Source organism: Python bivittatus, unplaced genomic scaffold (assembly GCF_059951505.1).
Source record: "Python bivittatus isolate LINGU-HERP-01145 unplaced genomic scaffold, Pbiv_v1 ctg000610_np1212, whole genome shotgun sequence".
NCBI lineage: Eukaryota > Metazoa > Chordata > Lepidosauria > Squamata > Pythonidae > Python > Python bivittatus.
Genome location: NW_028277088.1, coordinates 29,338,733 through 29,365,009, shown reverse-complemented (window position 1 = coordinate 29,365,009; position 26,277 = coordinate 29,338,733). Strand labels below are relative to the sequence as shown.

The window sequence follows — 26,277 nt, the reverse complement described above, 5'->3', positions numbered from 1 at the left end:
CATTATTCTCTGGTACTTACATGGCTGTTGATTCTTCCGCATGATGGCCTGGGGGCCTCACAATAGCAAAACCATTCTGTAAGAACAAGATAGGTTTTCAATTACCAGATTTTAAAAGAATAGGGCAGCAGGACGGGGGTGGCGCAGAGAAATTCTCCTGTCTTTCTATGGAGCAAAAAGCAGCAAGAAAACAGGTTTGTACTCTACTAAAGGCCGCTAAGCATCTTGTTGACATTTCATAGAATAAGCTGAAGCAACACCTTGGCTGTCCAGTGTTAATGATTAATGTTTCATACAAGATGGAGAGAGAACTCGTGGTTCTTCAAATGCTGTTGAACCACAATTCCTATCATCTTTCAGGAGTTTCAGGAGACAAATGTCACAAGTTGCTGGAGGAGAGAAGCGTGTCACATCAAGTAATGCCAAAGTTAATGTAATATGTTCAAGATAAAGTGATGGATGTTCTATTTCACCAGTGCTAAAGAACACATCAGTTGCCAGTTCCATTTATTTTGTACATGGGATGAGTGAGAGTATTGTCCTCTTTCTTTTTCCCAGGTAGTAAAATAATCTGCTATCCTGCCCCTAACTATTGACCATGCTGGCTGGGACTGAAGCATCCTGTACCTTGAGGGATATAGGTTCTTCATCCTTGGACTGTAGTATACACACATAGACACTGATATCAAAGTAGCAAATACAAAAATCTTTCTAGTCCATCCTCCTAGTCAGTGAGATGTCTCCCAAGTTTCATGCATAAGGCATGAAAATCATAAAGTCTGATACACTGGGCAGGAAAGTAATGGCCTGCTATTTGTTTTGCTAGACTATCACTGAATACGGGGCTTCTCTCTAGTTATCATGGCTTAAACCTTTTGATAGAATTATTGCTTATTATCTGCAATCCCCAGTACCAATGTACAAGCAGAGTTTTGTTGTTCTAATAGCAGGTAAAACCATGGGCATGTACATTGCATATCGATTACTTTCTACAACATTGCTGAGAATAGAGGTGGTTGGAATTTGAAGTGAACATTAGGTCTTTCACTTGAGCTCCTAAAAGTCAGTATTGCTATGTTGCAAAACAGAGCAGATTTCTTCATTTTTGTTGATCTCCTACAATGTCAGAAGTAAAATATTCCCATGGCAATTCCATGCATTTTTACTTCTTTGCACATTACAGCACTTTATTTTTCTCTTTCATTAAGTCTGTGTCTAATATCTCCTCTTATTTTCCGGTATCCATGTTTGGTAGTGCCAGAATACAAGAATGCTTATTTGTTTGTAAAGGGATATTTCTTTCCTTCTGGAAAAATCAAATATAAACACAAGGGGGAAAGTGGAATCATTCTGTATGAGATATATATATATATATATATATATATATATATATATATCTGCAAGCACGCATGCACGTGCATGAGCATTTGCCAAAGTTCCATAGTTAGGCACTGGCTAAGCAAGAAAACTAAAAACAAAAACCCCAAACCTCCTACAACACCAAAACCCAGCAAATTACATAAAATATAATACTTGGCTAAGCAACCCAGGGAAAGGGATCACAACAGAGTCTCAAACTGCAATCCTATATACTTCCTGGGACTTGTTTTTGAGTAAAAATGACTGAATTGTAATGATCATGTGGAGTTGCATGTTGTTATGCTCTAAACCAGTCTTTCTCAAACTTGGCAACTTTCAGGTGTGTGGACTTCAACTCCCAGAGTTCCCCAGCCAGCAAGGGGCAGTCCACACATCTTAAAGTTGCCAAATCTGAGAAAGACTGCTCTAAACAAAATGGAATGAATCAATTTTCATCCACTCATACTGTAAGCATGGAAATTTTAGAACTACGCTAATTATCAGTTGTGTCCCTGCTCAAATCCCAGAAAATTACATGGTTTATCATATTAAGAACTACATCATATTTAGATCCAATATGGGCATACAACAATAAAGGACAAGAAATCAAAGAGTTTCTTTTAATACATGCAAACATTAAACTTTAAACAAATTCAGAACTATCTTAAGTTCCTTTGTTTATGTCCAGCTGCATGGAAAATATAGAATTTTCCTTTTTGCATGAAGATAAACTCTCACATACAAAAAGGTCATTGGGGAGATTAGAAAAAAGAAGAATGATGGAAATTCCATATTTCACTACACTATAAATCTAGCTTAGAAGCCTGCCAAAGCTTGCAACTTTATTGGACTTTTTAAAGACAGTTTATAACACACATTGTGGATATTTTGTAAGTTTTCATGCACACCAGTCATGAAAAAGTGTTGATTTTTTTACAAATACCTTAAACAACTGATTTCTGCAATGCATCACTTACAACTTTCCATTCCCTCCCAGCACACCATGGAATAAAGATCAGTTCAATCAATCCTAAATGATGCCCAGAAATTTAGGGTAAGCAGTAAAGATGTAAACACTCATTGCTGATAAGAAATGTACCGTTCATCTTTCACTGATTTTATATGTATATATTAATGAGGGAATAATATTTTGTGTTAAATGAGACAGAAATATAAATATTATTGATCTGAAGAATTTTTTGGAATGCCAAAAATTGATGAAAGACCAAATCCTGCAACACCACTGGAACAAATTAAAGGCCAAGTTTGTGAAGTGCAAAAGGAAGGAGTATAAAGTTGGACTATTTGATCAGAGAAAAATTATTTTACATTTCTGGTAGCTTCTAAAGGACTTTTTGCTGAACCAGGACTGATTTCAGGATTGTGTACAGATATGTTAGGTTACGGGAAGAAGAATTTTTTGTTTGCAATTTTAAAAGAAGATGAAGAGTTATTAGATTAGCTTATGCTCAGTGTGATAAAGGTTGGAAGCCAATTCTTTATTACTGCCTTTGTTTCTTTTTTCCTTTTTTCTCTCTCTCTTTCCTTTTTTCTTTCTTGCACTGTTTAAACTTTCTTAATTTTCTTTTATCTTTTAGTTTAGTCTGTATTTTTTTTTACTATGTCTATTAAAAACTAAAATAAAAATATTATACACAAACACACACACAAACACACACACAAACACACACTATTGGGTGCATGCCATCCAACTTAATCTCCATCAAAATTAAAATCCAGGCTGATTTTAAAATCCACTCAGCTTCAGTGGTCTTCTTTGGTATTTGTATAATCTTAATGGTGGTAATTTCCACCATTAGGATTATACAAATATTATTTTTCTCTTTAGGCTTCTAAAACTGCCTGTCCCCATCTTCCAAGCATTGATCCAGGAGGTATGAAAAAATTCACAGGAAGAGTATGGAGTAAGGTGATATAAAAATGTCATTCTTTATCCAGTTTCAAGTGCTCACAGATTGAACTGAATGCCTGAAGATGGCCAGAGAGAAAATGAAACTGAGCTGTCTAGATTTTCTTTCTCTTGCTCATTCATGGGGCTACCAGAGACACATCAATAAAAATAGAGTGACTGCATCAGAAAGAAAGAAAAAGGAAAAATGTGGACATAGATATACGTAAATTTGCACGTGATTTTTAAATGTATACATGTGGATAATTATTAGGGCTGTGTATACTTAGAAAATTATTCAGAAAAAGTTTTCCAGATCTCACACAAGCACAGCTCTCTACTATTCTTTAAAGCAGCCACATCTTTTTGTAGCTTCCATGAGAACCTGCAAATGGAAACTCTTAAAGCAACACCACCTTTTTCCAGGCTTGGTGGAAGGTCTGCTTTAATGAATATCAGGGAGGTGCTATGCTTCCACTTGTATAAATTCCAAAGCATTGCTTCCTAAACATTTTCAAAGAGTGCACAACTCTAATATACTTTGATTTAAAAATACATGAAATAGGTTCATAGTCTCTATATTCACTCTGTGAAGGTAGGGCTAATATTGATGGGCAACTTAATGGTTCCTACTGTCTTTTTTAGAGTTTATCCACTCTGCCTGGGTGTCCCATCACAAGAACAGTCTAACTACCATTTCTAGAAGGCAGAAATACATCACCCTCTATTAATCCTTAACTCACACTCAGAGCAACCTGCTAGTTTGTTTTTCTATTCCCACTTCCTAAGCACAATTTTCCATGTTATATTTCTGTGAGTACTCCTGTCCATTTAGAATAGCATAGTTCAGTTTGTTGCAGGCTAACCCCAACTATTAATTGGCTACTTCACAAAGGCAGGAATGGCCCTTCAACTGAGTTGCTATTTATCATAGTCTCTTGTACCTTTTAGAACTACTTTTACCATGAATTCTGTAATAGCACAATGGTTATAATACTTGCTTTTTAAATAGAAGGTTACTGGTTTGAAATCTGTCAGCATATCATTTCATCATTTTTCCAGTTACTCAAGCAGAAGAGTTTCACCCTCCAGCTCCTAAATAGTCCATAGGTTATTTCGGCTATTGGGAGCTGAGAACAAAACCCTTATAACTTGAGTGACTAGAGAAAAAAGCACATGGAAAAGTAGGAGTCTCTGGGAAAGAAAAATAATATTTTTTAAAAAGTTTCTACTGGGTTTTGAACCAGCAACCTTCAATTTACAAGACAAAAGTTGCATCCTTTATGTTATTACAACATTCATGGTAAATATAGCTCTAAAAGCATTGGAAAGCAACAGGACAATAAGAAATTTATTTTTTTAAAAAAGCATGTCTGGTTATGCCTGCATGTATATTTTGATGCTTTAACTTTTACATAAATTTAGTTTAACTTTGTGTGCATATCTGTGTGTATATATATATACATATATACACACACAAAAGTATACTTGTCTAGGAAGAACCATCCAGAGGCAATTCCCATCTAGACAGATGGGAGGACATAGCAGTGGGGGAACTGCCCAATGAGACGATGTGATGTTTGGACTGAATATTGCACAAGCTGTTGTGAAGAGGACTTTTTAAATCAAGCTTAGAATCAACACAGTATGAGTATAGGATAGGAGGAGTTTAAACAGTAAGTGCAGATATGCCCTTAGAGCTCTTACTTTATCATTAGGCCCTAATCGACTAGATGGACCTTCAAATGAAGGACACCTTCAAAAAAGAAGAGAGATTTCACAGTTTGGGAACATTGTTTGCAGGGCTCAGCATGGGTTTATCTAGAATAAATTGTTCCAGACCAACCTGATCTATCAATTGCAAAGGGGAACGTAAAGGACATCGTGTGTCTTAACTTCACAAAACATTTCGTAAAGTCTTCCATGAGATTCTATTGGACCAGCTGACAAAATTATGCTGGATTATGCTCCCATTAGATGCATACAGAAATGATCGAACAATTGTATCCCAAGGAGTGTACATCTGTGGCTCCATTTCAGGGGAGAGAAATTGAGTAGCATACTGTATGGCTTCACTTTAGGTATTGTACAGTTTGACATGCTTATAAATTACTTGGATGAGAGGTTAGAAAATATGATTATCAAATATGCACAAAGATAGGAGAATGGTAAATGCCTTAGGTGACAATGTCAAGGTTCAGGAAGACCTTGCCAAATTGGAATGTTGGGCAAATACTGCAAGATGAATTTCAAGGGGACAAACACAAAATCCTACATTTTGAGAGGATAAATCAGAGCCATGACTATAGGATGGGGAGGCATACTGGGCATCAGTAAATGCAAAAAAAAAAAAGGGTGGGTGGGGATTTGCCAGATCACAAGCTTGAAATGAACTGCAATGCAACTTCAGAAAAAGCAAATGCAATCCTAGGCTTCATCAAGAGATGTCTAATGTCAGGATCAAGAATGTGGCAGTGAGGTGAGGAGTGATCAGCAGCTGCAAGTGTCAGGAGGCAAATGGACAAACCAAAAAGTAGGGAGACACATTAATTTGTTCACACCTGCCCCCTAAGCTGTCAGGAAAGGAGGTTTAAAACAAATACAGTATCCTTTGAAGCTTCGATCTTTCAAACCATGAAATCAAGTTATAAAGTTCAACTACAGAGATAAGCCATTTTGGCAGCAACATTTTATGTCCTTCGGCTCTCTCCTACCCCATAGGTGAGTCTGGAATGCAAGACTCAGCTGAAGAAGTTTAGGCTGTCCTTCTTCTTTATGGTAAATAGCTCCTTGACTTCCTACCTGGCACTCCTGTCTGAGGAACAGCTCCATTTTCTGCCATCTCTTCAGGGAAGGGAGCTGTTTCAAAGCCAGACATCTATGAAGGGTTGGGGGAGTCAGGGTTGGACTTACAGGTCTGATTAGCGAAGTCCAACTGCAGGTTCTCTTGCCTTTTGCTTTATTTGTGCCATCATCTTACATTCACTGTCTCCCCAGTTTTAGTTGTTCTTCCTTGTCTTTCCTCTTCCTTATCCTTTATTTTCCTATCTCACCAAAAGCTCTCTTCTCACAGTGTTATAGTTCACCAGGCAGTGAGTCTTAAAATACTCTCTGATGATGAGGCTTACTCCCAAAGAGCTTGCTGTGTTCCCTCCACCAAAGGAGAAATCATGATTCTTCTCTGTTCTGCATTGGTCAGACCGTATCTAGAATACAGCATCCAGTCCAGGGCTACACCTTTGGAAGAAAAACTTATGAAGATTGGAACAGTTGGAGTTATTGAGCATGTATAGCCTGGAGCAGACGTGTCTGCAGAAGGGAGGGTCAAAAAATCAAGATGGTGGGCATTACCATGTGATTATAATGGAAAATGTGTGGAGACATGACAGTTGTATTTGCTTATCTGACGGGCTGCCATGAAGATAATGGGGCAGAATTATTCCAGAAGACATCACGAGAAACAGTAAATACAGATTACAAGGAAGTAGATATCAGTTGGACATCAAGAAAAAAAAAAGCTGCTCAGCAATGGAAGAGACTGATTTGGGAGGTGATGGAATCTCATTTTCTGGAAGCATTTAAGCAGGCTGGATAGTCAGGAATGCTATAGTGGTGGATTCCTGCACTTGGAAGAACAACGGACTAAATGATCTCCAAGGTCCTTACAACTCCTATATTCTATGATTCAGGTTTCTGGAAACATTTTTGTTCATTGTTCATTAGATCCCTGAGATTAGCGGGAGTAGCAGCCAAGATTTTGTATAACTATTATTGCTAAAAAGTTGGAAAAGTGAAATATTTGCTTATCAACTACTAGTCTCCCATTGGTTTGGACACCTCTGAATAAACCCTACCTTAAAATATGGCTCTTTTTTTTTTTAAGTCTTCCATGAGAAGGCATTCATCTCTAAAATAGGACATATAACTACCCTATTCATCCACAACAAATATGTCAGTACATTCAGAGTAGCATTGTATTTACTCTGAATTAAGCCATACTACAATCACTAGGATATTTCAATCTAAAGTATATTATTTCAGGAAATCAAATTACATGGAAGAGAAGATATTGGATGCATGGAAAAAGAGACAAGAGAGAAGGAAGGCTTCTAAAACTCAGACAGTCAGAGGCAATGTTTATAAAAGATGCCTGGTGTCTCGTATTATTTATTTGTTAAATTTTCCATCCATCCTTTAACAATAGTTCCTTGGGCATTTAATAAAATGAAAATCACAGTCCCATTAAAAGCAGAAAGGAGCAAGAAATAATTACATTTATAAAGTCAAAGCAAATTGCTAATTTGATATATGCTTATTATAAAAATCCTATCAAATCCAGGTTCCATTCAACATGATAAATACAGCTATGGATGTGCCTAAATTAAAAGGGAAACCCATATAGACCCCAGACTTCTTTCTTAACACAAAGCTGCTTCTTAAAAGTGCATTGGTTCATCTACAGTTTACTCACTTTTTGGGAATCTCATAGGAACATAATCGTGGTTCCACTCCTATCCAGCTCCATGGCTAACTGTTTCAAGGTACATTTATTTATTGCACTGAGAAATTGTGTCACTTGACATGATCCAAAATACATTTTTCCATAATCAAAGAGTTTTTGAAGGTTATTCACTGTGTTTTGTTTCTTGGCTAATCTTCCAAAATATTTGACAATTGCAAGATCAGAATGTTGGGCACAGAGTGATGCAATACAACCCCAGTGCCTAATTATTTTTGGAGCCTGGTATTTCTACCGACTCATCAATTTTAAACATGTGTGCCAATCTGTGTTAATCAGCAATGATTCATTTCTCCAGAAAGTCTTAATACTTTCCATGACTATAAAGTTTAATGTAAAATTGTCCCATCTTAACCAAAGGTAATGAGAATTGGGGCAATAGTAAATACCAGACAGTGATCTCAGAACGGGGGGGAAGGTCAGGCAAAACACCAAAAATATACCCAAGAGATAGATTGTCTAACACCAAGGAATATATTGAAAATCTAGCCAACACACATAAATTCAAAGCATTTTTACACAGACACTTGTTTATACTAAGATACAGACACCAATACACTTTAAACCAAGTGACAGTAATACACATTAGAGGAAAGATTCATGCCTCTGTCATTATATTAGAAGCCTGATTTTGTGTGCTTTAAACCTCAAGATTGAAAAGAAATGCTTCAAAAATCTCTAGATATGCTTAAAGGAAAAATGGCATATCAATGCTTTATCAAAGTCTTCACTCCACAGGAAAAGGTCATCATTTCATCTCATATCACTGGCCTATTGGAAGAAGCAATAAGAGCTCATTTATAAAATATCACTTAGGTATGTGCTGAATGCATGACTCATTGTTGATTTTCCAAAGATTATGAATCTTAAATATCATCTTGTTTTTCTTCCTTTGTATGAAGTTCAAGAATGTCCAGATAATTAACAGAGAAGCCTATGAGACATGCTACACAACAAAGACTTATAATCACTTAAGCCAACTAATTAAAATATTTAAAAGATTTGTCAGGATCACTATGGAAGAAGCAATAGGCTAATGCCATGGCAAGTCAAGCTTAGGGTGGATAGCAGAACATATCTTCTACTTATGATTTGCTAGTGAAATAAACTCAAAGAAAAGTTGTTGCACTTTTGCCTTTGCCTCTTCCAGATGGGAAGCTTCTAGAACATGGGCAGGTAACTTTTTTGATTGTGGAAGCTGCATTTAACTCTTTTTTGAGTGACAAGGGGCCAAAATGGAAGGGGGCAATAATGAAAAGTATGGCTGGGTCTAGTCTTTCTTAGATTTGTGGTAGGAATTTGGAGGAGGTCTTTATTTCAAAATGACATTAAGCCTACTATAAAGCTTATACTAGCATTTTCATGTAGTTCCTACTTCAAAAGTGGTGAGCAATTATACCACTAGTTTTCAGCAAAAGATCCAGAGACCCACTGAAGCCATACAGAAGGGACTAAGAGGCTACATGCAACTCAGGGCCTGTAGATTGCTCATCGTGTCCTAGAGCTGCCAATCAAAAGATCTATTACTTCATGCTTTCGTCCATGATCTTAAAAGAAAACTGAGGATTATAAACAGAGGACTAGTTTGTCTGAACCTTTTAACTGTTTGTATATAAATATGTCTTTATTCTAGAATTATGGGAATGATAGTTCATAGCAAGATCTATTATATTTGGGGAAAAACCATCCCACCTCCTCATTCTGGACCTTTTTAAGACCAATAGATATTTTGGATGATCTGCTCTGGCTATTAGACTTTTATTCTGAAAGCTTCACTGACATCGAATGGATAAATGTATTTGAAAAAAGCAAATTTATGTTTCATTCATGTTTCCTTGAAATAGCAAACAGCAGAGTAACAATGACTGGATACAGTAAAAAATCATGTTGAGCTTGATCAGTCCTGACATATCAAAAGGAACCATCCCAGGAAAGCCTACAGTTTTAGGTTCCAAGGATATTCATTTCAAACTATTTTAATTTGGTTAAATTATCCTTGTCTACCAAAAAGGCAACTCCATACATGCCATCTTGAAGAGGGATTTGAAGGAGTTTGTGCTTGTTTTGGTTCAGCACAAATGGATGTTCATGATCATGTCAGAATTTATCATCCTGGGATTGATTTTGTTTTGCCATCAGTGAGTCAAATTTTATAACAGCATTTTGGAATTTACAGGCAAAAAACTGTTCTATCACACATATTTTAAATCAAATAATATTTCTAACATATTAGCTGTGCTGGTATGTTGTAAACTTTCATGAGAGGGCTTTAAGCGTACAGGGTTGAGATACAGGGTGGAAAGCAAGTCAAGATGCAAAAAAGGAATGAGCAAACTTTGCTGACAAATGTGGGGCTATTTCCAACGTAGTATCTTTGTGAGAAGTGCTGCAAGGAAACTTCCAGCAACAAGTATGAAGCTGTCTTCCACACAAGCATTTCTTATAAAAAGATCAAACATAAGAGGAGAGTTCAGGTGAAGTTACTTGAACTTACTTGCTACTGATATCAGTGGAGCTTAAATAATGCACAAGAAACTGGTCCTCATAATTTCAATAGTGCCTACTTTAGTCCAATTTAGAAAGTCAATAATCTAACATGCCTGGTGCTGAATAATACCACTTTTAACTCAAATAGTAGTACAAATTCTTAAGTGATTCCTTATGTGAGCAACAAAAACAATCATCCCTGCACATTAACAGCTAGCTTGTCAGGACTTTTGAGGTGCATGTATTCTCAGATTGCTACTTTAGTGATTTTATGCTCCTCCCCAAATGTTGAACCTGGAAGCTGGAACCTCATGCAAAACATATACTCCACTACCAAGTATGGTTTGTCTTTCTGGGAGCCATCTGATGCTGCAAACCTGGCAGATTTAACGATATTTAGGATGTTCATCTCATATCAACTTTGTTAAATTGTAGATGTTAGTTCAGAATGATCTTACAAGCCTCTAATCCTAATGCACTGAAATCCTTAACTATTTTCATAGAGGAAGAATATATTCTCCTCCACCTTTCCCATGGAAGAGTGCATTTTACCCATCTGTGTTTGCCCTTTTTATATAGTGGGATATGTTGACTTAATAATGCCCTTACTAACCCATAGTTAAGATAACCCAGAGAAGCAAAATATTCTTCTCTTAGCTGATGGGTCATCTGAGATCTACAGAAAGGCCACCAAATTCTGTTCAAAACTGTTGCTGTTTGACATTTAATAGGATACTAATAGATACATGTTTTTGTGTATGTGTATGTACATAATCTTGGGTTAAATATAACTTTTGGGGGATGGTTGCTTTTTAGTCTCTATATCAATAAAACCAAAATAAGACATATTCTTCTGTATATGCATACATATATATACACATTCTATATACCCCCAAACAAGATTGTTTTTACCCCAACCATTTCATCTTCTGCCCGAACTCTTTGTTCATAATACTGATTGTCAACTTCATCAAAAGGAAGACAAAGGAGATCTTTGATTTTTATTGATTAAATTATTCCTGCAGATAAAAATCTGGCAAAAACCTGGAAGTTGCATAGTGGCCTGGGTGAACAATCCTCATCTGTGTTTCCATTCCCAAATTTCCTTTCACTGAATCCTACGTCAACATATTTTTCTTCTTCTCTTTTATCCAGTGAATTAACAGCTTTGGTTTTTCCAAAGTCACAGGAAATGTGACTTTGGAAAAATCAAAAATATTGAGTTGACTTTGGGGATTTTATTGTAACTGATTGGCTTTACCTCCTTGAATGTCTAAAATATACAGTCAAGAAATACCAGTGTTAGAGCCAACCAAAATGTCACAAAATAGTGAAACAGATTTTTGAGTTCTTCCAAATCTTTCAGCACTTTGAATTTTAAACAAAAGTGAGAAGAGGCTAACTACCCAGTGCAAAATAATAAGAAGTTTGAAAAACTCAAAATCTTTTGCACTGCTTCGTGCAATGTGTATGGCACAATCAATTATTAGTACATAGTGACTGAACTGGCAAATTCCATGCAAATGAAAACATCATAGGTATGAGGCATACAGAATGAAATTATTTACAGCATCATTGCAGATCACATGGGATAAACATTTGCTGCACTAGACAGCCTCAGGTTAGAATGAAGATAAAAGAACCCCATTAAATATTTTACCACTTTTCACAGCCATACCGTGCTATGATCTAGGGTGCTGCTTAAATGTCATTTTTGTGCCAAAGATCTGCTCGCTTCCTTTACCAAACAAGAGAAAGAGCTCAGTTTTGATTAATCATTTTGCCCATGTTTATGTTCAAATGGAGATGACATTTTTGTTACAAAAATAAGTAATTGCTAGCTCTTTTTAAAGTGAGATTCAAGTAGGCTATATTGTTTTACAATTTCACAGCTGGTATTTTGTCCATTAGCCAGGAACAATAAAAAGATTAAACAGTTCACAAGAGATTCCAGATGGAAAGAAAAGATGTTTTATTATAGCTACAGATTCAGTATTTCAATCATATTTGCATATTTTAGGGTCAGTTATCAAGTTTGGTTGCTATATTGACATTTACATATATTGGCAGGGGTACACTCAGGAACTGGGTTTTTTAAAAATAAACTCTTTTCCAAGTCATTTTATGGATTATGGCATAGCTTGACAGAGCGTCTAGTAGAAGACATGGCTCAGAATTTAGTCAATCTTCTTTTCATTTGTGCCACAGATACTTTCTGTGACCACAACTAAGTCTTCCCATGGTCTGTGATGAACAATTCTCCATATGTTGACTGTAGACTGTAAAATCATTGCTAAGTAGCTTTTAACTATATACAGAAGGACAGCTTAGGGTAGCCTAGTTCCATGATTTAAAATCAAAATGAATTTGCAACAAAATCTAAGTTCTAGCTCATTAGCTAATACCTAGCTGCAATCTTAAACCCTAAATGTAAATCTCATTGCGATCAATTTCCAGCGGAGTAGTTATCAGCACTGGTGGACTTGGGCTCACTTCTTTGGATAAAATTTATAATTAATTTAATGATTCGTATCCAGTGCCCTCTGAATGTACTTATTACAGTTCCTACCATCTCCAGGCAACAATTATAATGCTTTTGGATGATGGAATTTGTAGTCCAATCCATCTTGAAGATGCAGGGTTTAGGGAGGCCGTTCTAAGAGATCACAAGATTCTTTGATGGTTTTGCTGGAACAAATTAATATTACCTTGGAATATATCTAATATTTGCAAGACTATTAAATAAGTTTTAATATTTTTTTAGAAAATGACATGTTTTTGTTTTGTTTTTTTTAGTATCCCTTTTCCAAACTGTCCAATATTTCTTAAAAACAAAATCAGGAAATTACTATGCATTTTCTTTATTATCATTTTAAAAGTTTTAAAAAAAAATCTGAACTGTTACACTGAAGAGGCCTCACTGGGATGGAGGGGGAAACATCTGTTGAAAACTTGATCAGTAAGAAGGTAGTGCTTTCTGAACACCAGAGAACCCAACTGCTAAGCTGGGTGTGTAGCAAACCTAAGCTACCTCTATTCCAAGAAATCTACAAGGAAGCAAATTATCTAGATTCCTTTCAATCTTTCATTGACTGAACGTGAGAGACAGAGAAAGAACAAGGACTGAGATTTTTCTCTCTTGGTGACACTACTAAAAATTGCTGGGAGAAATTAGCAACCTTTTCCTCAAAGAAGTTGTTTCTCAGTTCTCACCTTGCTCCCAGTGATCCTTCTCAAATCTGGTAAGAGGGAGAGGGATGAAAAAGAAAGAAAAGCAGATGACAAGGAAGAACATGCATGAAATATGTATGCTAGCAAGTACCTAGTTCTGTGTATAGATGCTGAACAAGTGAACAGCCCCTAATGTGACAATGCAGCCTGTAAGACTGAAAACAATCTTTCACCACCATCTACAAAATTAAGTTCTACACAAATGTTTTACAGAGCAATTTTTAGATTTTCTTCAAATAAATTGCAAACAAATATGGGTGGGGGCAATTCCCCCATTCATGCCATATGTGTTGTTTTATTGCAGCTACTTCAGCATCCATACAAAAGTAGACTGATTGACAACTTTGTTTTTAAAGCCTTCATTACACAGAGATAGAGTAAAACCACAACAAGAAGGCCCCATAAATCTACCAAGATAAGCATTAAAGGTCTTCCAGAAAATCCTGGTTGTGTCAACTGCACATAAAGCATGTCTGATAATTCTTATCTAGCTGCACTTTTAAATGACGTTACATCAAGAAAGGTGCAGCAGTTAAAGGTAAAGACATACAATGTTCAACTTCCCAATTTTAACCTGTTTTCAACAGAAAATATGGAAACATGAAATCTTTCTTTTAAGCATTGTAATTAAGTTAAACAAACAACTGTTCTGCATATTATACAAAATGCATCAACTAAATTTTTGATGGGACTAGTCAGATGAAATATAGTGCCATGTGATTCCTTGGTGATTCTAGGTGAAACTTTAAATACTACTCGTGGGCCCCTATTTTTTTTAACAACTTGGGATCAGGTTGCCTAAACACCAGTTTCTATTTATATGAATCAGACTAGTAAGATTTTCAGGGGTTTTATGAGTGGTCTTATCGGGACATCTTTCTCTGTGCTAGTGTCCTGGTAATACAATTCCCAGGGATGTTCATGTCTACCAACTTTGTTATCTGTCTGTCTGTCCATCTGTCTGTCTATTCATCCTCCAGCTTTTCAGCAACTGATAAGACTCCAGTCAAAGCCTTAAGTGTCTAAATAAAAGGTTGACCTTTATGTGCCAATTAATAGGATTAATTTGTCCATGGCGCTACTTACTTCATGTTGATGTTATGCTGTTATGTTGATTTTATTATCTGGCCTTTTTATTTCAGTGTTATGCTTTCTTTCTCATTTATTTATTTAATTTCATTTTCGGAAAAGCACCTACCCCATTAAAATGCAGAAGACACAATCTCTGAGTGAGTAAACATTTGTGGTAGGCATAAACACTTAAACAGGTCATGTCATAGTAGCTTGAGGGGTAGAGGGAAAAATAAGACATATATAGCCCCTGGAACAGGAATGTCTTTTCCCACATATCCATCTTAAAACCGTCAGCATTCTGTATAGTTTCCAGTTAAAGGATGGTTTACTGCAGCCACTGAAGAACTTAAAAAACAAATATTACGGTAACAGTAGCTAGGTACTATTTAGCTCAGGTGTTTATTTTTTAATTTAGTACATTTTTTTTCCTGGCCTGAGGCTACATTTTGCCTCTGAGTGGCCATACCAGTGTTGCACTCCACAAAATGGGTAGATCCAAGAAATGGGGAATGTCAGAACAGAAACAAAATATTCATTTCATTCCCATGCTCATTTAATTTAATTTAAAATAAATGAAACAAATTGCCTTAGTCTTGCCTCTGTCACATTGGGCACAACCTTGAAAAGGCTCAAGGATCTGCACCCCAAGTTTCTGGGGAAAAGTTGGGAACCTTGAGAGCTCAGGCTGTGACTTGTACACAGCAGATTTCCAACACAAGTGAAATTCACCCTAGAAGAAGTTCTCCGAGAGCTACCAGAGCACAATTGCACAATATATGTGCAAATATTCAAATGAAGTCACCCACAGTTAGTTGGTTTGAGCAATGCTTAAAATATGATAAAACATGCACAGTAACACTATAGATATTTACAGCATAATTATTATGCTTTACACCACAGCAGAAAGTGGGAAAGACATGATGTAAAGGAATTCTGTCTATCTGTACTGTATGTCTGCCTGCCAACAGGAAACTCTCAGAAAATGGAGCAGAATAGGACCAAAATTGGGGGAGGGGGAGAATCTGGCAAAAGAAAGAATGATTTTGAAAATGGGTAGGATTAGACTGGGAGCTGCAGAGAACTTTCCATTAAAAGTCCCCCAATTAAAAGTCCATTAAAAGTCCTCCATTCTAAGCCACCTCACTCTCCCTCCTGATTATATGACTTAGAGCAGTGTATTTCAAACTTGGCAACTTTAAGATGTGTGGACTTCAACTCCCAGAATTCCCCAGCCAGCTTGGGGAAGTCCACACATCTTAAAGTTGCCAAGTTTGAGAAATGCTGCTCTGAACAAAATGGAATAAATCAGTTGTTTTCATCCATTCATACTGTAAGTATGGCTGGGGAATTATGGGAGTTGAAGTCCACACATCTTACAGTTGCTAAGTCTGAAAAACACTAACTTAGAGCAAAGGAGATGCAGCATGCCCTGTACTTCCAATACACACAGACACACCAATACAGACACAACATATAGAAAAACAGAAACACACACATCTTGTTGTATGCACCCATCCTGACTAGTGCCTCCCCTGCCTCCCAATACATATGGAACCACATTTGAAGATACCCTGATTAGCTCCTGGGGAGAAAGTACACACACACAAACACACACACAAAAAGGCAATATGGTATTTCATTACATATATGGAAGAAAACACAGTTGCCTTCCACAGCCACTGCTGGTACACGGGTGGAAAAGAATTGCAGAAGCCATGATCTACATATTTTCTATAACTCATTTATTTACAGCACAAAGTGCTTTATTGTTTTTGCACTTTCTTTTCTTTGTAACAACCCAGCAAGACAAGACATTGCTCTGCCTTTTAAAAATGGTGGATTGAATGTGAAACATTATGACTTGCTCAAGGCCAGGGCAGTCACTGTTGAGAGAAATTTAGTCATGCTTGTCTTTTTGAAATCACAAAGATTTAAGCAAATACTTAATACAGTTCAGGTTGTGCTGGATGGTGCCCAAATCTATGACAGCAACAGGCCCAGGGTTTTCTCAGAACCACCTCTGCATCTACACAACCATGGCTATGGGTTTTTCCATCTAGATCCTCTCATGCAGGAATTTAATTACAGGCACACATCTATTTGAGTTTACAATAATTTTAGATGTGTTCACCTTAGACTGTAAAATGATGTCCTAGCTGGCAACTATGGTTGTTTTATCTTTTCCTCTTCTTTCCTCCTGGAATGGTTAGCACGATCTTTTCCAAACTTGGACACCCTTCACAAGTATGGACTTCAACATGAAGCATGCCCCAGTCACCAGAGCCACTATTGAGAATCTTGGGAGTTGAAGTCCACACATCTGAAGGGCACCTAGGTCACATTATACAGTGGGAGGCAATAGAAAGTGATATAGCAACAGAAAATGTTAATGTCACACATGAGTCCATGTTCATCTTCTAGGCATGCTGATCAGAGGAGCGATCAAATTCACAGCAGGCTAATGGCACTGATACACATTTCACATGAAGTACAGGATGCTATTTTTGATTGTACTTATTGCTTCTCCTGTGACATCTCCTTATGGCCAAAAATTGAACATAAGGACCAGATCTATTTTAAAAATCTCCTAGCCCAGTGTGAAAAACCTTAGGTTTTCTGGTTAAACTATGTACTTTGAGGAAGTTGTAAACCATGTTTCTTGAATATGGTTACTCTGAGAAATTCAAACTCCTTCGCCTAAATGTTTGTAAATAGCTATGTTACTATCAAGTAGTATTTGGGGTATCTGAATATTCAGTCTGTACACCTGTATAGTCAAACATCTAAATAGATTTGTTAAAATATCAAATAACAAGTTAATATCTGTCAAGGAGGCAGGTTTTCTAAATTGTTTAGACTGGCAATAATTCAGGATTTGTACCTCATTCTTTTCAGATCATGTGAAAAGGAAGCTCAAAAATGGAGCTTTGAGATCATTTCTATCAAAGGCATATTCTGCATCATTAACCTTCTAATCAACAACATCATTCTTTCTTCAAAGCCCACAAGTCATTATTTACTTTTCTTCACTTTGGGTGGCATTTTGAGGCTGTACTTAAAAACTTGAGAAGATTAAAAGAAAAAGTTTCAAAAGGGAATTGTGGAATAGCATGCCAGATCTCTACATCCTCTGAGTCATTTTCACTTGGACAATGATTGTGTAAATGTTTCTGTGGTATGATGGTAATAATAATAATAATAACAACAACAATAATACTGATGATGATGTAGTAGTAGTAGTATATGCTGTCTTTGATGAAGTAATAAAACTGTCCCCTGACTATCAAGCAGGGCCCTTTCAATTATCCCTCATTAGTGACCCACTATATTCCCCATCCCCCTTTCTCCCTCCCCCCCCATCCCAGAACAACATTGCTTTCAGCTTCTCCCCTAGTTTTCCCACACACAATGCAACCCAGACCTCACCTTCAGCTCTCCTGAGGCTACTTTGGAAGCCAATTCGATGACACAGCCAACAGCCATGCGTGCAGCACCGGACGAATGCAGCTCATTCCAAATGGTGTCACTGTCCACCTGAGCAAACAGTTAGCAGAAGGGGGGGAAAGAGAGAGAGAGAGAGAGAGAGAAAAGAAAGAGAAAAAAGAAAGAGAAAGAAAAGAAAGAATATAAGAGAAAACAAATCAGTGAGGGAGGGCTGGCACGGTGTCAACTAATGTACAATAACATTAGTCTTCCGTCTTGGCCAGCTGAAAAGGCCTTCTGGACATGGCTTTGCTTATACTTTTTCTCTACGCTGACTTCTCCAATGGAAACACATTCCTGTCATGCCTCACTGCCATTCCCTGTTTAGATTTCTCATTACAAACGGTATTACATCGGCCAGATCTGGTTTAGTTATATGGGTTCATTAGAAGATACCAGGCCACAGTCAGAGACACAATATGTGTGTATGCGTGCATGCGCATGTGTGTATTCATATTTATATTTATATTCTACATGGTCTATCTTCTAAGGGTCCTGCAAAGGACAAAACAAAAGTAACAGTGCAATTTATAAGCTGTCAAAAAGGTTATTACAGAATAAGTTCAGTTTTTAAAAAAGGGGGAAGCAATTGTAGAGCATGTCCCTGAAATAAGAGATATTTTTAATCTAAGATCAAAAAGAGTGCAGCCGTTTAACACTTGGGAACATGCAGGATAAGGCAAGTGTATTCTATTGATCCACATGGCCACTAATCCAGGTGATTACCATGCCTTTGGACAATAAGGCAGTTGTGTAGTAAGAGGAGAAACTCCTTGGGTGTTATCTTCCTCAGGATATTAGCTAAAAATCATAAACACATTATTCTGTAAGCACCAATGATAAATTGTCTGAATCATTGTTCCTGTATTTATACCTGTTCTTCTGAAGCAATGATAGAAGAATCTGACATAAACATTTGCTAACAGAATCTTTTTGAATATATTCTCATATATTATCAGTGTATATTTCTGAGTCATTTATTAAAAACTAAATGAGTCACTGTGATACTATTATTATACAGCCTTGAATGCAATATTGTTCTTAAGTATTGTACAATGACTTCTCTAGATGAATCCAAATGTTGACTTAGACCAGAGGTTGGCAACCTTTTCAGCTACCACAATGTACTTCTTGCAATTTCTCACAACAGCAGAGATATTTAAAAAAAAAACAATTTTAATAAATGGCCCACATCTTCTGAAATTGTACCATCTTAACTTATTTTTGCAATTCTTATTAAACATAGCTCTTGGCATTCTAGATCAAACTCTCCTAGGTTTTCAGGCAAGATTATGGGAAGTGGCAATCTGAAATTTCAGCCACTTTTACAAAATGAACATTCATTTGACTTTGAAAACTTATGGATGCCACCAACAATGTCACATGTGCCTGTGTTGCTTCTGGCAACCTCTGCTTTGCATAAAAGTAAACTATGATATATTACCTGTTCCTTTTGTTACAACAAAAAACATAATGCCCCTGTGATATTTTTCCCACCATTTGAATTATGAAGGAATCAGACACACTTAGCTTGAAAATTCCTGAGCAAATACTGTCAATATTCTCATTAATTTATTTTAAACATTCTAAAATATGCATATACTGGAATTGTGGCTTTTGAAAGCCTCTTATGAAACTGTCCTAGAATGCCTTCCGATTTCATCTAAGCGAATATGACTGTTGCCAAGAGCAGATGATGCTGATTTTTTAAAATGGTCCTACATAGAAAAAGTGCTCAGGGGCAGAAATGGATCCCTGTAGTGTTAAACATGATATTTACAAATGGAATCTACATTTCATTCAATTTTGTGGGAAACATTTACATTTTCTATTGTGGTTCATGATATAAATTTTTCAGTTTTTCACTACACTATTTTATTAGAAAAAAAGAAAAGAAATGAGAAGAAAAAGAAAAAGACTACTTTCAATTCCTGAATAATTCCTTCACAGCATTCATGTTTTCTCCCTTTTAAAAAAAATACAATCTTATCTTAATCGCTGAAGGCAATGCTTAAAAAGCAACTCAATACATGAATATTATGAAATAGGACCATAAAATCTGATGAAAAATCCAGCATAGAACTAAAAACACACAAGAAGCCAGCATATAACCGGCATACATCAAAACAGAGCCAAAGGCAAACCAAAAACCCGCAACCTTTATTCTTTGTTGTGTACACTTTTCTGGCAATGATTGATGTTCCTAACAAACTTATTTTGCTGTTTTATGTCTTTTGTTTCTTTGTATGTGTGTCTGTGTCCATGAATATCTGCTTTTAGTTCTGCTGTGTACTATTTGATAAAAGATTTGATGACGGGTACATGCACACTATAGAATATTGATTACAGGAAAGAAAATGCCTAAAATTAAATATGGCACAAAAGATTGCTTGATTGTATTTGATTGTATTTGAACCTTTTTAAACCATCTTATATTCTTATGGATAACAAGGAAGTACACAAACATTATGAAAGCAATACATAATATAACTAATAATATTTCTACATTTTCTAGTGTAGAAAATGCTACATTATCATAATAAAGATTAAAAAATCAACAAGTTCAATCAGACAAAACCAATCAATTAAAATAACTGGCTAAATAAAAAAAGTCTTGTTATAATTATGTTTTTAATTTTGAAAACATATGGTTTTTAACAAAACCAATCAATTAAAATGACTGACTAAATAAAAAAGTCTTGTTATTATTATGTTTTTAATGTTTGGTGTGAGTCCCCCAGAGTTCCCCCATTGGGGGGAGATGGGCGGGTGAGAAATTTAATAAATAAATAAGTAAAATAATACTTTAAAAAATTGAAATGTTAGCATTAGCCATACCAGGCACATCCACCAGGGGTGGGTGGGGTCAAAAAAATCAAAATAGCCAGTGCAAACATGTAATTGCAGCAACCGTATTGATTTTTTTACCTCTGACTGTAGATGCTCCTGAACTACACCTCTATGTGGAAGGTATGTCATACATGGGACAAAGCATAGATTATATTCAAGCACAATGTACGAAAAATATAGGAGGAGCCTTACTGGATAAGGCTAAAGGCACAACTGTTCCAACGTTCTGTTGCCACAGAAATCAACCATCACTGGATGTATTCAAGCATTGCCTGGAAAGTCATGAGCCAGGAACTTTTAATCTGGATTCCTGCACTAAGCAGAAAGGCAGACTCGATGCCTGAATGACCCCTTCCTTCTCTTGGGTTCAGTGCCAATGAGAAGATTGCAAGGGGACAAGGGCAACAATTCTGGCTCACTCATGGTCCCCAGAAAGAAGCACGTTGCTTTCAGTCTTGAAATATTATGATTTAGATGAAAGAGGACAGCGCTGAATTTCAGGATTGTTCCCCACAAACTGAAACTGAGTTTGTCGCGAACTGCTCACAATGAAAGAGTTATAAGCAGGAAATAAGCAAGGAATGTTGAACCCTGGAAATGACAAGGAATTTGTTGTCCAAGATCAATAATGATCTTTAGCTACAAAGGCAAACCGATCCTCCAAATCGTTGTTGGACCTTCAACCTACCAATTGACATGAAGTTTAACAAATATCGGACTTGAGTTTACTGCATAGATTAGTATGCTCAAACCTTTTTTATTTTATAGTAACAAGGGGGCATAACATCTCATCTGAACTAGATGAAATCTAATATATACCAGTTCTGAATTTCATCTGAACTCTGCAGCATTAACATTTTTTAAGGCTAAACCATTGGCCCAAATCCTTTAAGGTGTACAAGTAGGAATTTATGTGAAGAAGGATGCCCTGGAATCAATGCAAACAAAATTTTTGAGATCAATCCTCACTGCACCTAATGGAACAGCAAACACCTGGTTTGAGACAGGAATACCTGCAATCCAGGTCAGGTCCTGGAAGATGATGATAAACTACTGCCTGAAAATGCAATTCTTTCCAGTCGGCCTGACCCCTCTAGTTTGGATAGACAGTTTACCTTCTCCTTGGAAACAGGCTGTAGAGCAGAAGTTGGCATTATATGGTTTTTCTGTACTATTCCTAATTTCTTTAAGGTATTACCAAGCCAAACAACTGCTCACCCAAAGAATAAGGGATATGGAGTTTCAGGCCAAAGTTAATAGGTTGCCTCAACATGGCAGAAATAAGGGCATTTGGGAACCAGCAAGATACCTACAAAATCTAACTTTCCCCAAACCGAGGATAACATTTTTCATAGTCAGGCACAACATCTTACCATCTGCATTGCTGCAAGGCAGATATATTCCAAAACCCCATTAACTGAGCATACCTGCCCATGTGGTAACAAGGAGATTAAATCCATTTTACATGTATTGTTAGGGATATTAGGTCTGCTTACATTCTGCCCCTAATATGTAAATTCCCAGGAAGGTCAGACAATGTTTATGTGAACCATCTTCTAGAACCCTTTATCATTTGTGCAGTGGGCAAATTCTGTGTTGCCACGATGAAAATAAGGCATAACTGATCATAGGAATAACCATTTCTATTTTATTCATCACTTCAGGTTTCCTATGTGTTAGCTATCTTGTTTTAGGTGATATGTATTTTTATGTCATAGATTGTAATATTTTAGATTTACAAAATACTTTATACTTGCACAGATAATTAACATACCATTATAGTAGCGTATGTTACACTTTTATTATAGAGACTCCTTGTTATGCTAGTATTTTATCTCACCCATTTGATTTTACTTTTGTGATGTATATTTTCAAATCTTGTGGGTCACTGACCAAATAAACATAATTTCATTTCATTTCATTTGAAATTCTGTGTCACCCACACACCAAAGAAAGGCTAATGATAAGGCTACACGACCTGGGCTGATCAAGATAACCACTAGATACAGAAAAGAATTAGGGTGTTACTATATCTCTTTGCTGTCCTCTAGTAGTCATTCAGTTGTTTGCAGTGGAGACTGAATAGTCCAACTAATGTCTGTTCTTGCTTGTGAGATGGAAGCAGTGCTGTTCAAAATCTGCTTGCATTTTCATTTTTTTCCCCTGCGACAGAATAGAGCAACCATATCCAGGCTACAAATTTTAGACCACTTGAAACTCTAAACCTGGTGGTCATCTGGATTTTCACAGCCGAACTATGGTAGCTCTATGAAAGATTTTTTTATTTTTATTCCTTGTTCTCAGAAGGGTACTTGAGATTATCTTCATATTACTCTTGGTACTGTTTTTGAGCTTGCTTTACTGTTGAAAGTGATTGGAGGACTCTGCTGTTGCCATTGCTGTTTCCTACTGCATGTCTTTTAATCACCCTGAAGCTTCCCAGGGTGGCTATATTTCACAATCTGGAAAAGGCCCATTATGGGTTTTTTTGTTTGTTTGTTTTGGCATTGAATGAAAGCATGGGAAGGCAGGAATGCTGCAATCATTGCAAAAAGAATTGTACAGTGAAAGGCAGGGCATTCACATGTGCACATTTGCATATCTTGGGATCCTTGTAATAATTTGAATGTTATTGTAGTTTAGTGCTTAAATAGCTAGATTACGACAGGGAGACCAAGGTTCATGTGAACAGTCAGCCAGCAAAGTCACCAAGTGACTTTGGCCGTTCTCAGTATCTATATCTCAACTAGGGGTATCCATAGGGGAACCAAAAAAGTCAAAAATGGTGGCTACAACCACAAAATTGAAGCCCCACCCTTTTAAACATGTATCACACACGTGACACATATAAATAAAGACAGGGCTTCAATAACATGGTTGACTTTTTTAAACCTTCCTGGAAACCCGCTGCTCTCAACCAAATCTACCTCATAACTGTTTCTGTGTGAGTAACATTATAGAAGTGAGTGCTGTATATTCTTTCTTGAGTTTTCTGGAGGGAAAGCAGGAAATAAATACAGTGAATGCATGAATGAATGCAAGAACGCCACAGTCTACTTGTGAAACGTCACCAAGATTATTATTTTTTTCCTTTAAAAGGTATTTCTAAAGCTGTTTTCCAATGCCATGAGACCTAAAATAGAAATAAATGCTGAAGAATTTTTCCGCTTGGTGTTGGAGAAGACTGTAGGGCATGTCAAGAAGACAATTTCATCTTACTGCAAGCATTCTTTTAAACTACACATTGCTGGACTTAAAAGGTTGCACTGATCAGAACAATTGGAAGGCAACTGGATGTGAGGTTAAATGCATTTTTAAAAATGCAAACAGCATCAGCAAAGAGAGATGATAATTATAATTATTTGACTTGCAGGTGTTGTGGGAGAGGATTTAACCCTTTCTTCTCCTGCTGAGATACTAAGAAAAGTGTCTTTTTTTGAACTGGCTGTTTCCTTGGCAAATCACTGATTGCCCCATAAGGATCTGATTAGCCTCTGATGAAACCTTAATGTTAAATGTCCTCAAGTCCCCTCATCAACTTTCTGTGGCCTTCCTTTGAACCTTCTCTAGCCTGCCAATATCCTCAATTCACAATCATACACAGTACTCTAGGGGTTGGCTTACCACTGCAGGATAGAGAGGAATAATAATGTCAGGTATCTTTGATACAAACCTTTTTCTGATGCAGCCAGGATCAAGAGTTCAGGAGCAAAATACAGTCTCGACCTTTAACTTGCTTGCCAAAAAATACCATTGTCACATATCCCTCAAACAGTAATGTTAGCAATGGGCTATCAGCAACTGTCTGAAAATGCTACCTGCTGACACCAGCCCTGTTCTGTCTCTGAGAAGTTTTTGAAACTTAATCAGTATTATATATATACAGTAGCTTGGTGCAATATATAGTATATACTATAAACAACCAAGAAAAAATTAACATCAACAGGCTTTTTAAAAGCAGAAAGTTTTGAAATACAAATACACTCAAAGTTGAGTCAGGTTTCAGCAACACTTTAAACAGGCAGAATCGTTCATGACAATGTTACAAGCCAGAATATACATTCCCACTCTGAAGTCTAAGACTTTTAAGGCACATATGGATTTACTTCATTCAGAGTTTCCTGAACGAACATAGAATTTGCAGGCTTTTCCAAATATTTCCAGCGTAGCTCAATCACTGACATGTGTAGCAAAACTAGACCTTAATAAAGTCACAGATGATAGAAATTAAACTACCTGTCCCTGAAGTGTATGTGGAGTTATTTAAAAAGATTGGATGGCTTAAATAAAAATTAATTTGCATTTATTCTTTGTGGAAGCTACTGGTTTTTTACCTACAGCATGCAAACGGTTTTCTGTTTTTCCCCATGGAAATAAAAAGGCTCATGTAATATGTTCTGAAAGAAAGACTAGGTTTTTTTCTCCTGTACCTCTCAGAAATACAGCAGTGAAGTAGTAAAGTGGCTTGGGTAAAGGTCCAAATGGATGCTTTTAATACTAGCTTTCCCCAGATATGTTGTTCTACAATGCCCTTCATTCTTAATCAACATGACTATTCTTCATGCTGGCTGTGGGATTATGGCAATTTGTGGTCAAATAACCTTAAGGGCATCAGATGGGGGAAGGCATGTTTATACATTCAGTGGAGTGACACAAAGGGGAATCTATAGAAATACAGCTATGAAAATTTAGGTGCATTTTTTGACCCTTTGTTGAACATACCCTGGGTCTGAATTGCAGCTTCTTTGGAGATGAGGCCAACAGGCAATAGGCACGATCCAGTGTCTCCACTTCATTCATTAATTTTATGGGAAAGTGATTTTAAGGCTATCGCAGCCTAAAACAGAGCCTGCACTTCCTTCAAATTAAAGACCAATTGAAAATACCAAAAGAGATTTGGTGTTCTTGGATGAGAGCTTGAGATTCAACGGCCAAAATTTTACATGATTCATGCTTTTTAAAAAAAGAAAAATGGGAGGGTACCAAAACCATTTCCTGAGTCTGAAAGGTTGATTATGCTTTTCAAAACATTTCAGAAGATCTTGGGATTAGGAAGATTCTTACAAACCAAAGGGTATGACTTACAACCATCTTAACTCCACCCTCTTCCCAGTATCCCCTGCTGAGAATGTAAGACCTTTTAATAGCTTTCTCATTGCCTTGGGGAGATTTAAAACTTCCTTGACTTATTTGGAGAGACTAGTCTTTGTCCCACAATGTCTGCCTACTATCTGATTATCTGTCTGATAAAAGATTAAGATTTCATACTTTTGTCCCAGCAAAATCATATCATTCAATAGTATATGAATGGGAAAAAACAGCAAAAAGAGGAATTCCTAGCCAAATGGACATACATTTTTACAAT

General features: G+C 36.6%; 1 protein-coding gene across 1 annotated transcript in view; it reads right to left on the bottom strand.

Annotated features, from left to right (window-relative positions):
• Positions 1 to 26,277, bottom strand: part of LOC103056205 (histone deacetylase 9) — a 136,404-nt gene that overhangs the window by 89,460 nt on the left and 20,667 nt on the right. Inside the window, exons 5-6 of the mRNA XM_025165974.2 lie at positions 18,006 to 18,113; positions 21 to 76 (exon numbers count right to left, since the gene is read on the bottom strand). Coding sequence (XP_025021742.2) covers positions 21 to 76; positions 18,006 to 18,113 — 164 coding nt within the window. The remainder of the gene's footprint in view (positions 1 to 20; positions 77 to 18,005; positions 18,114 to 26,277) is intronic.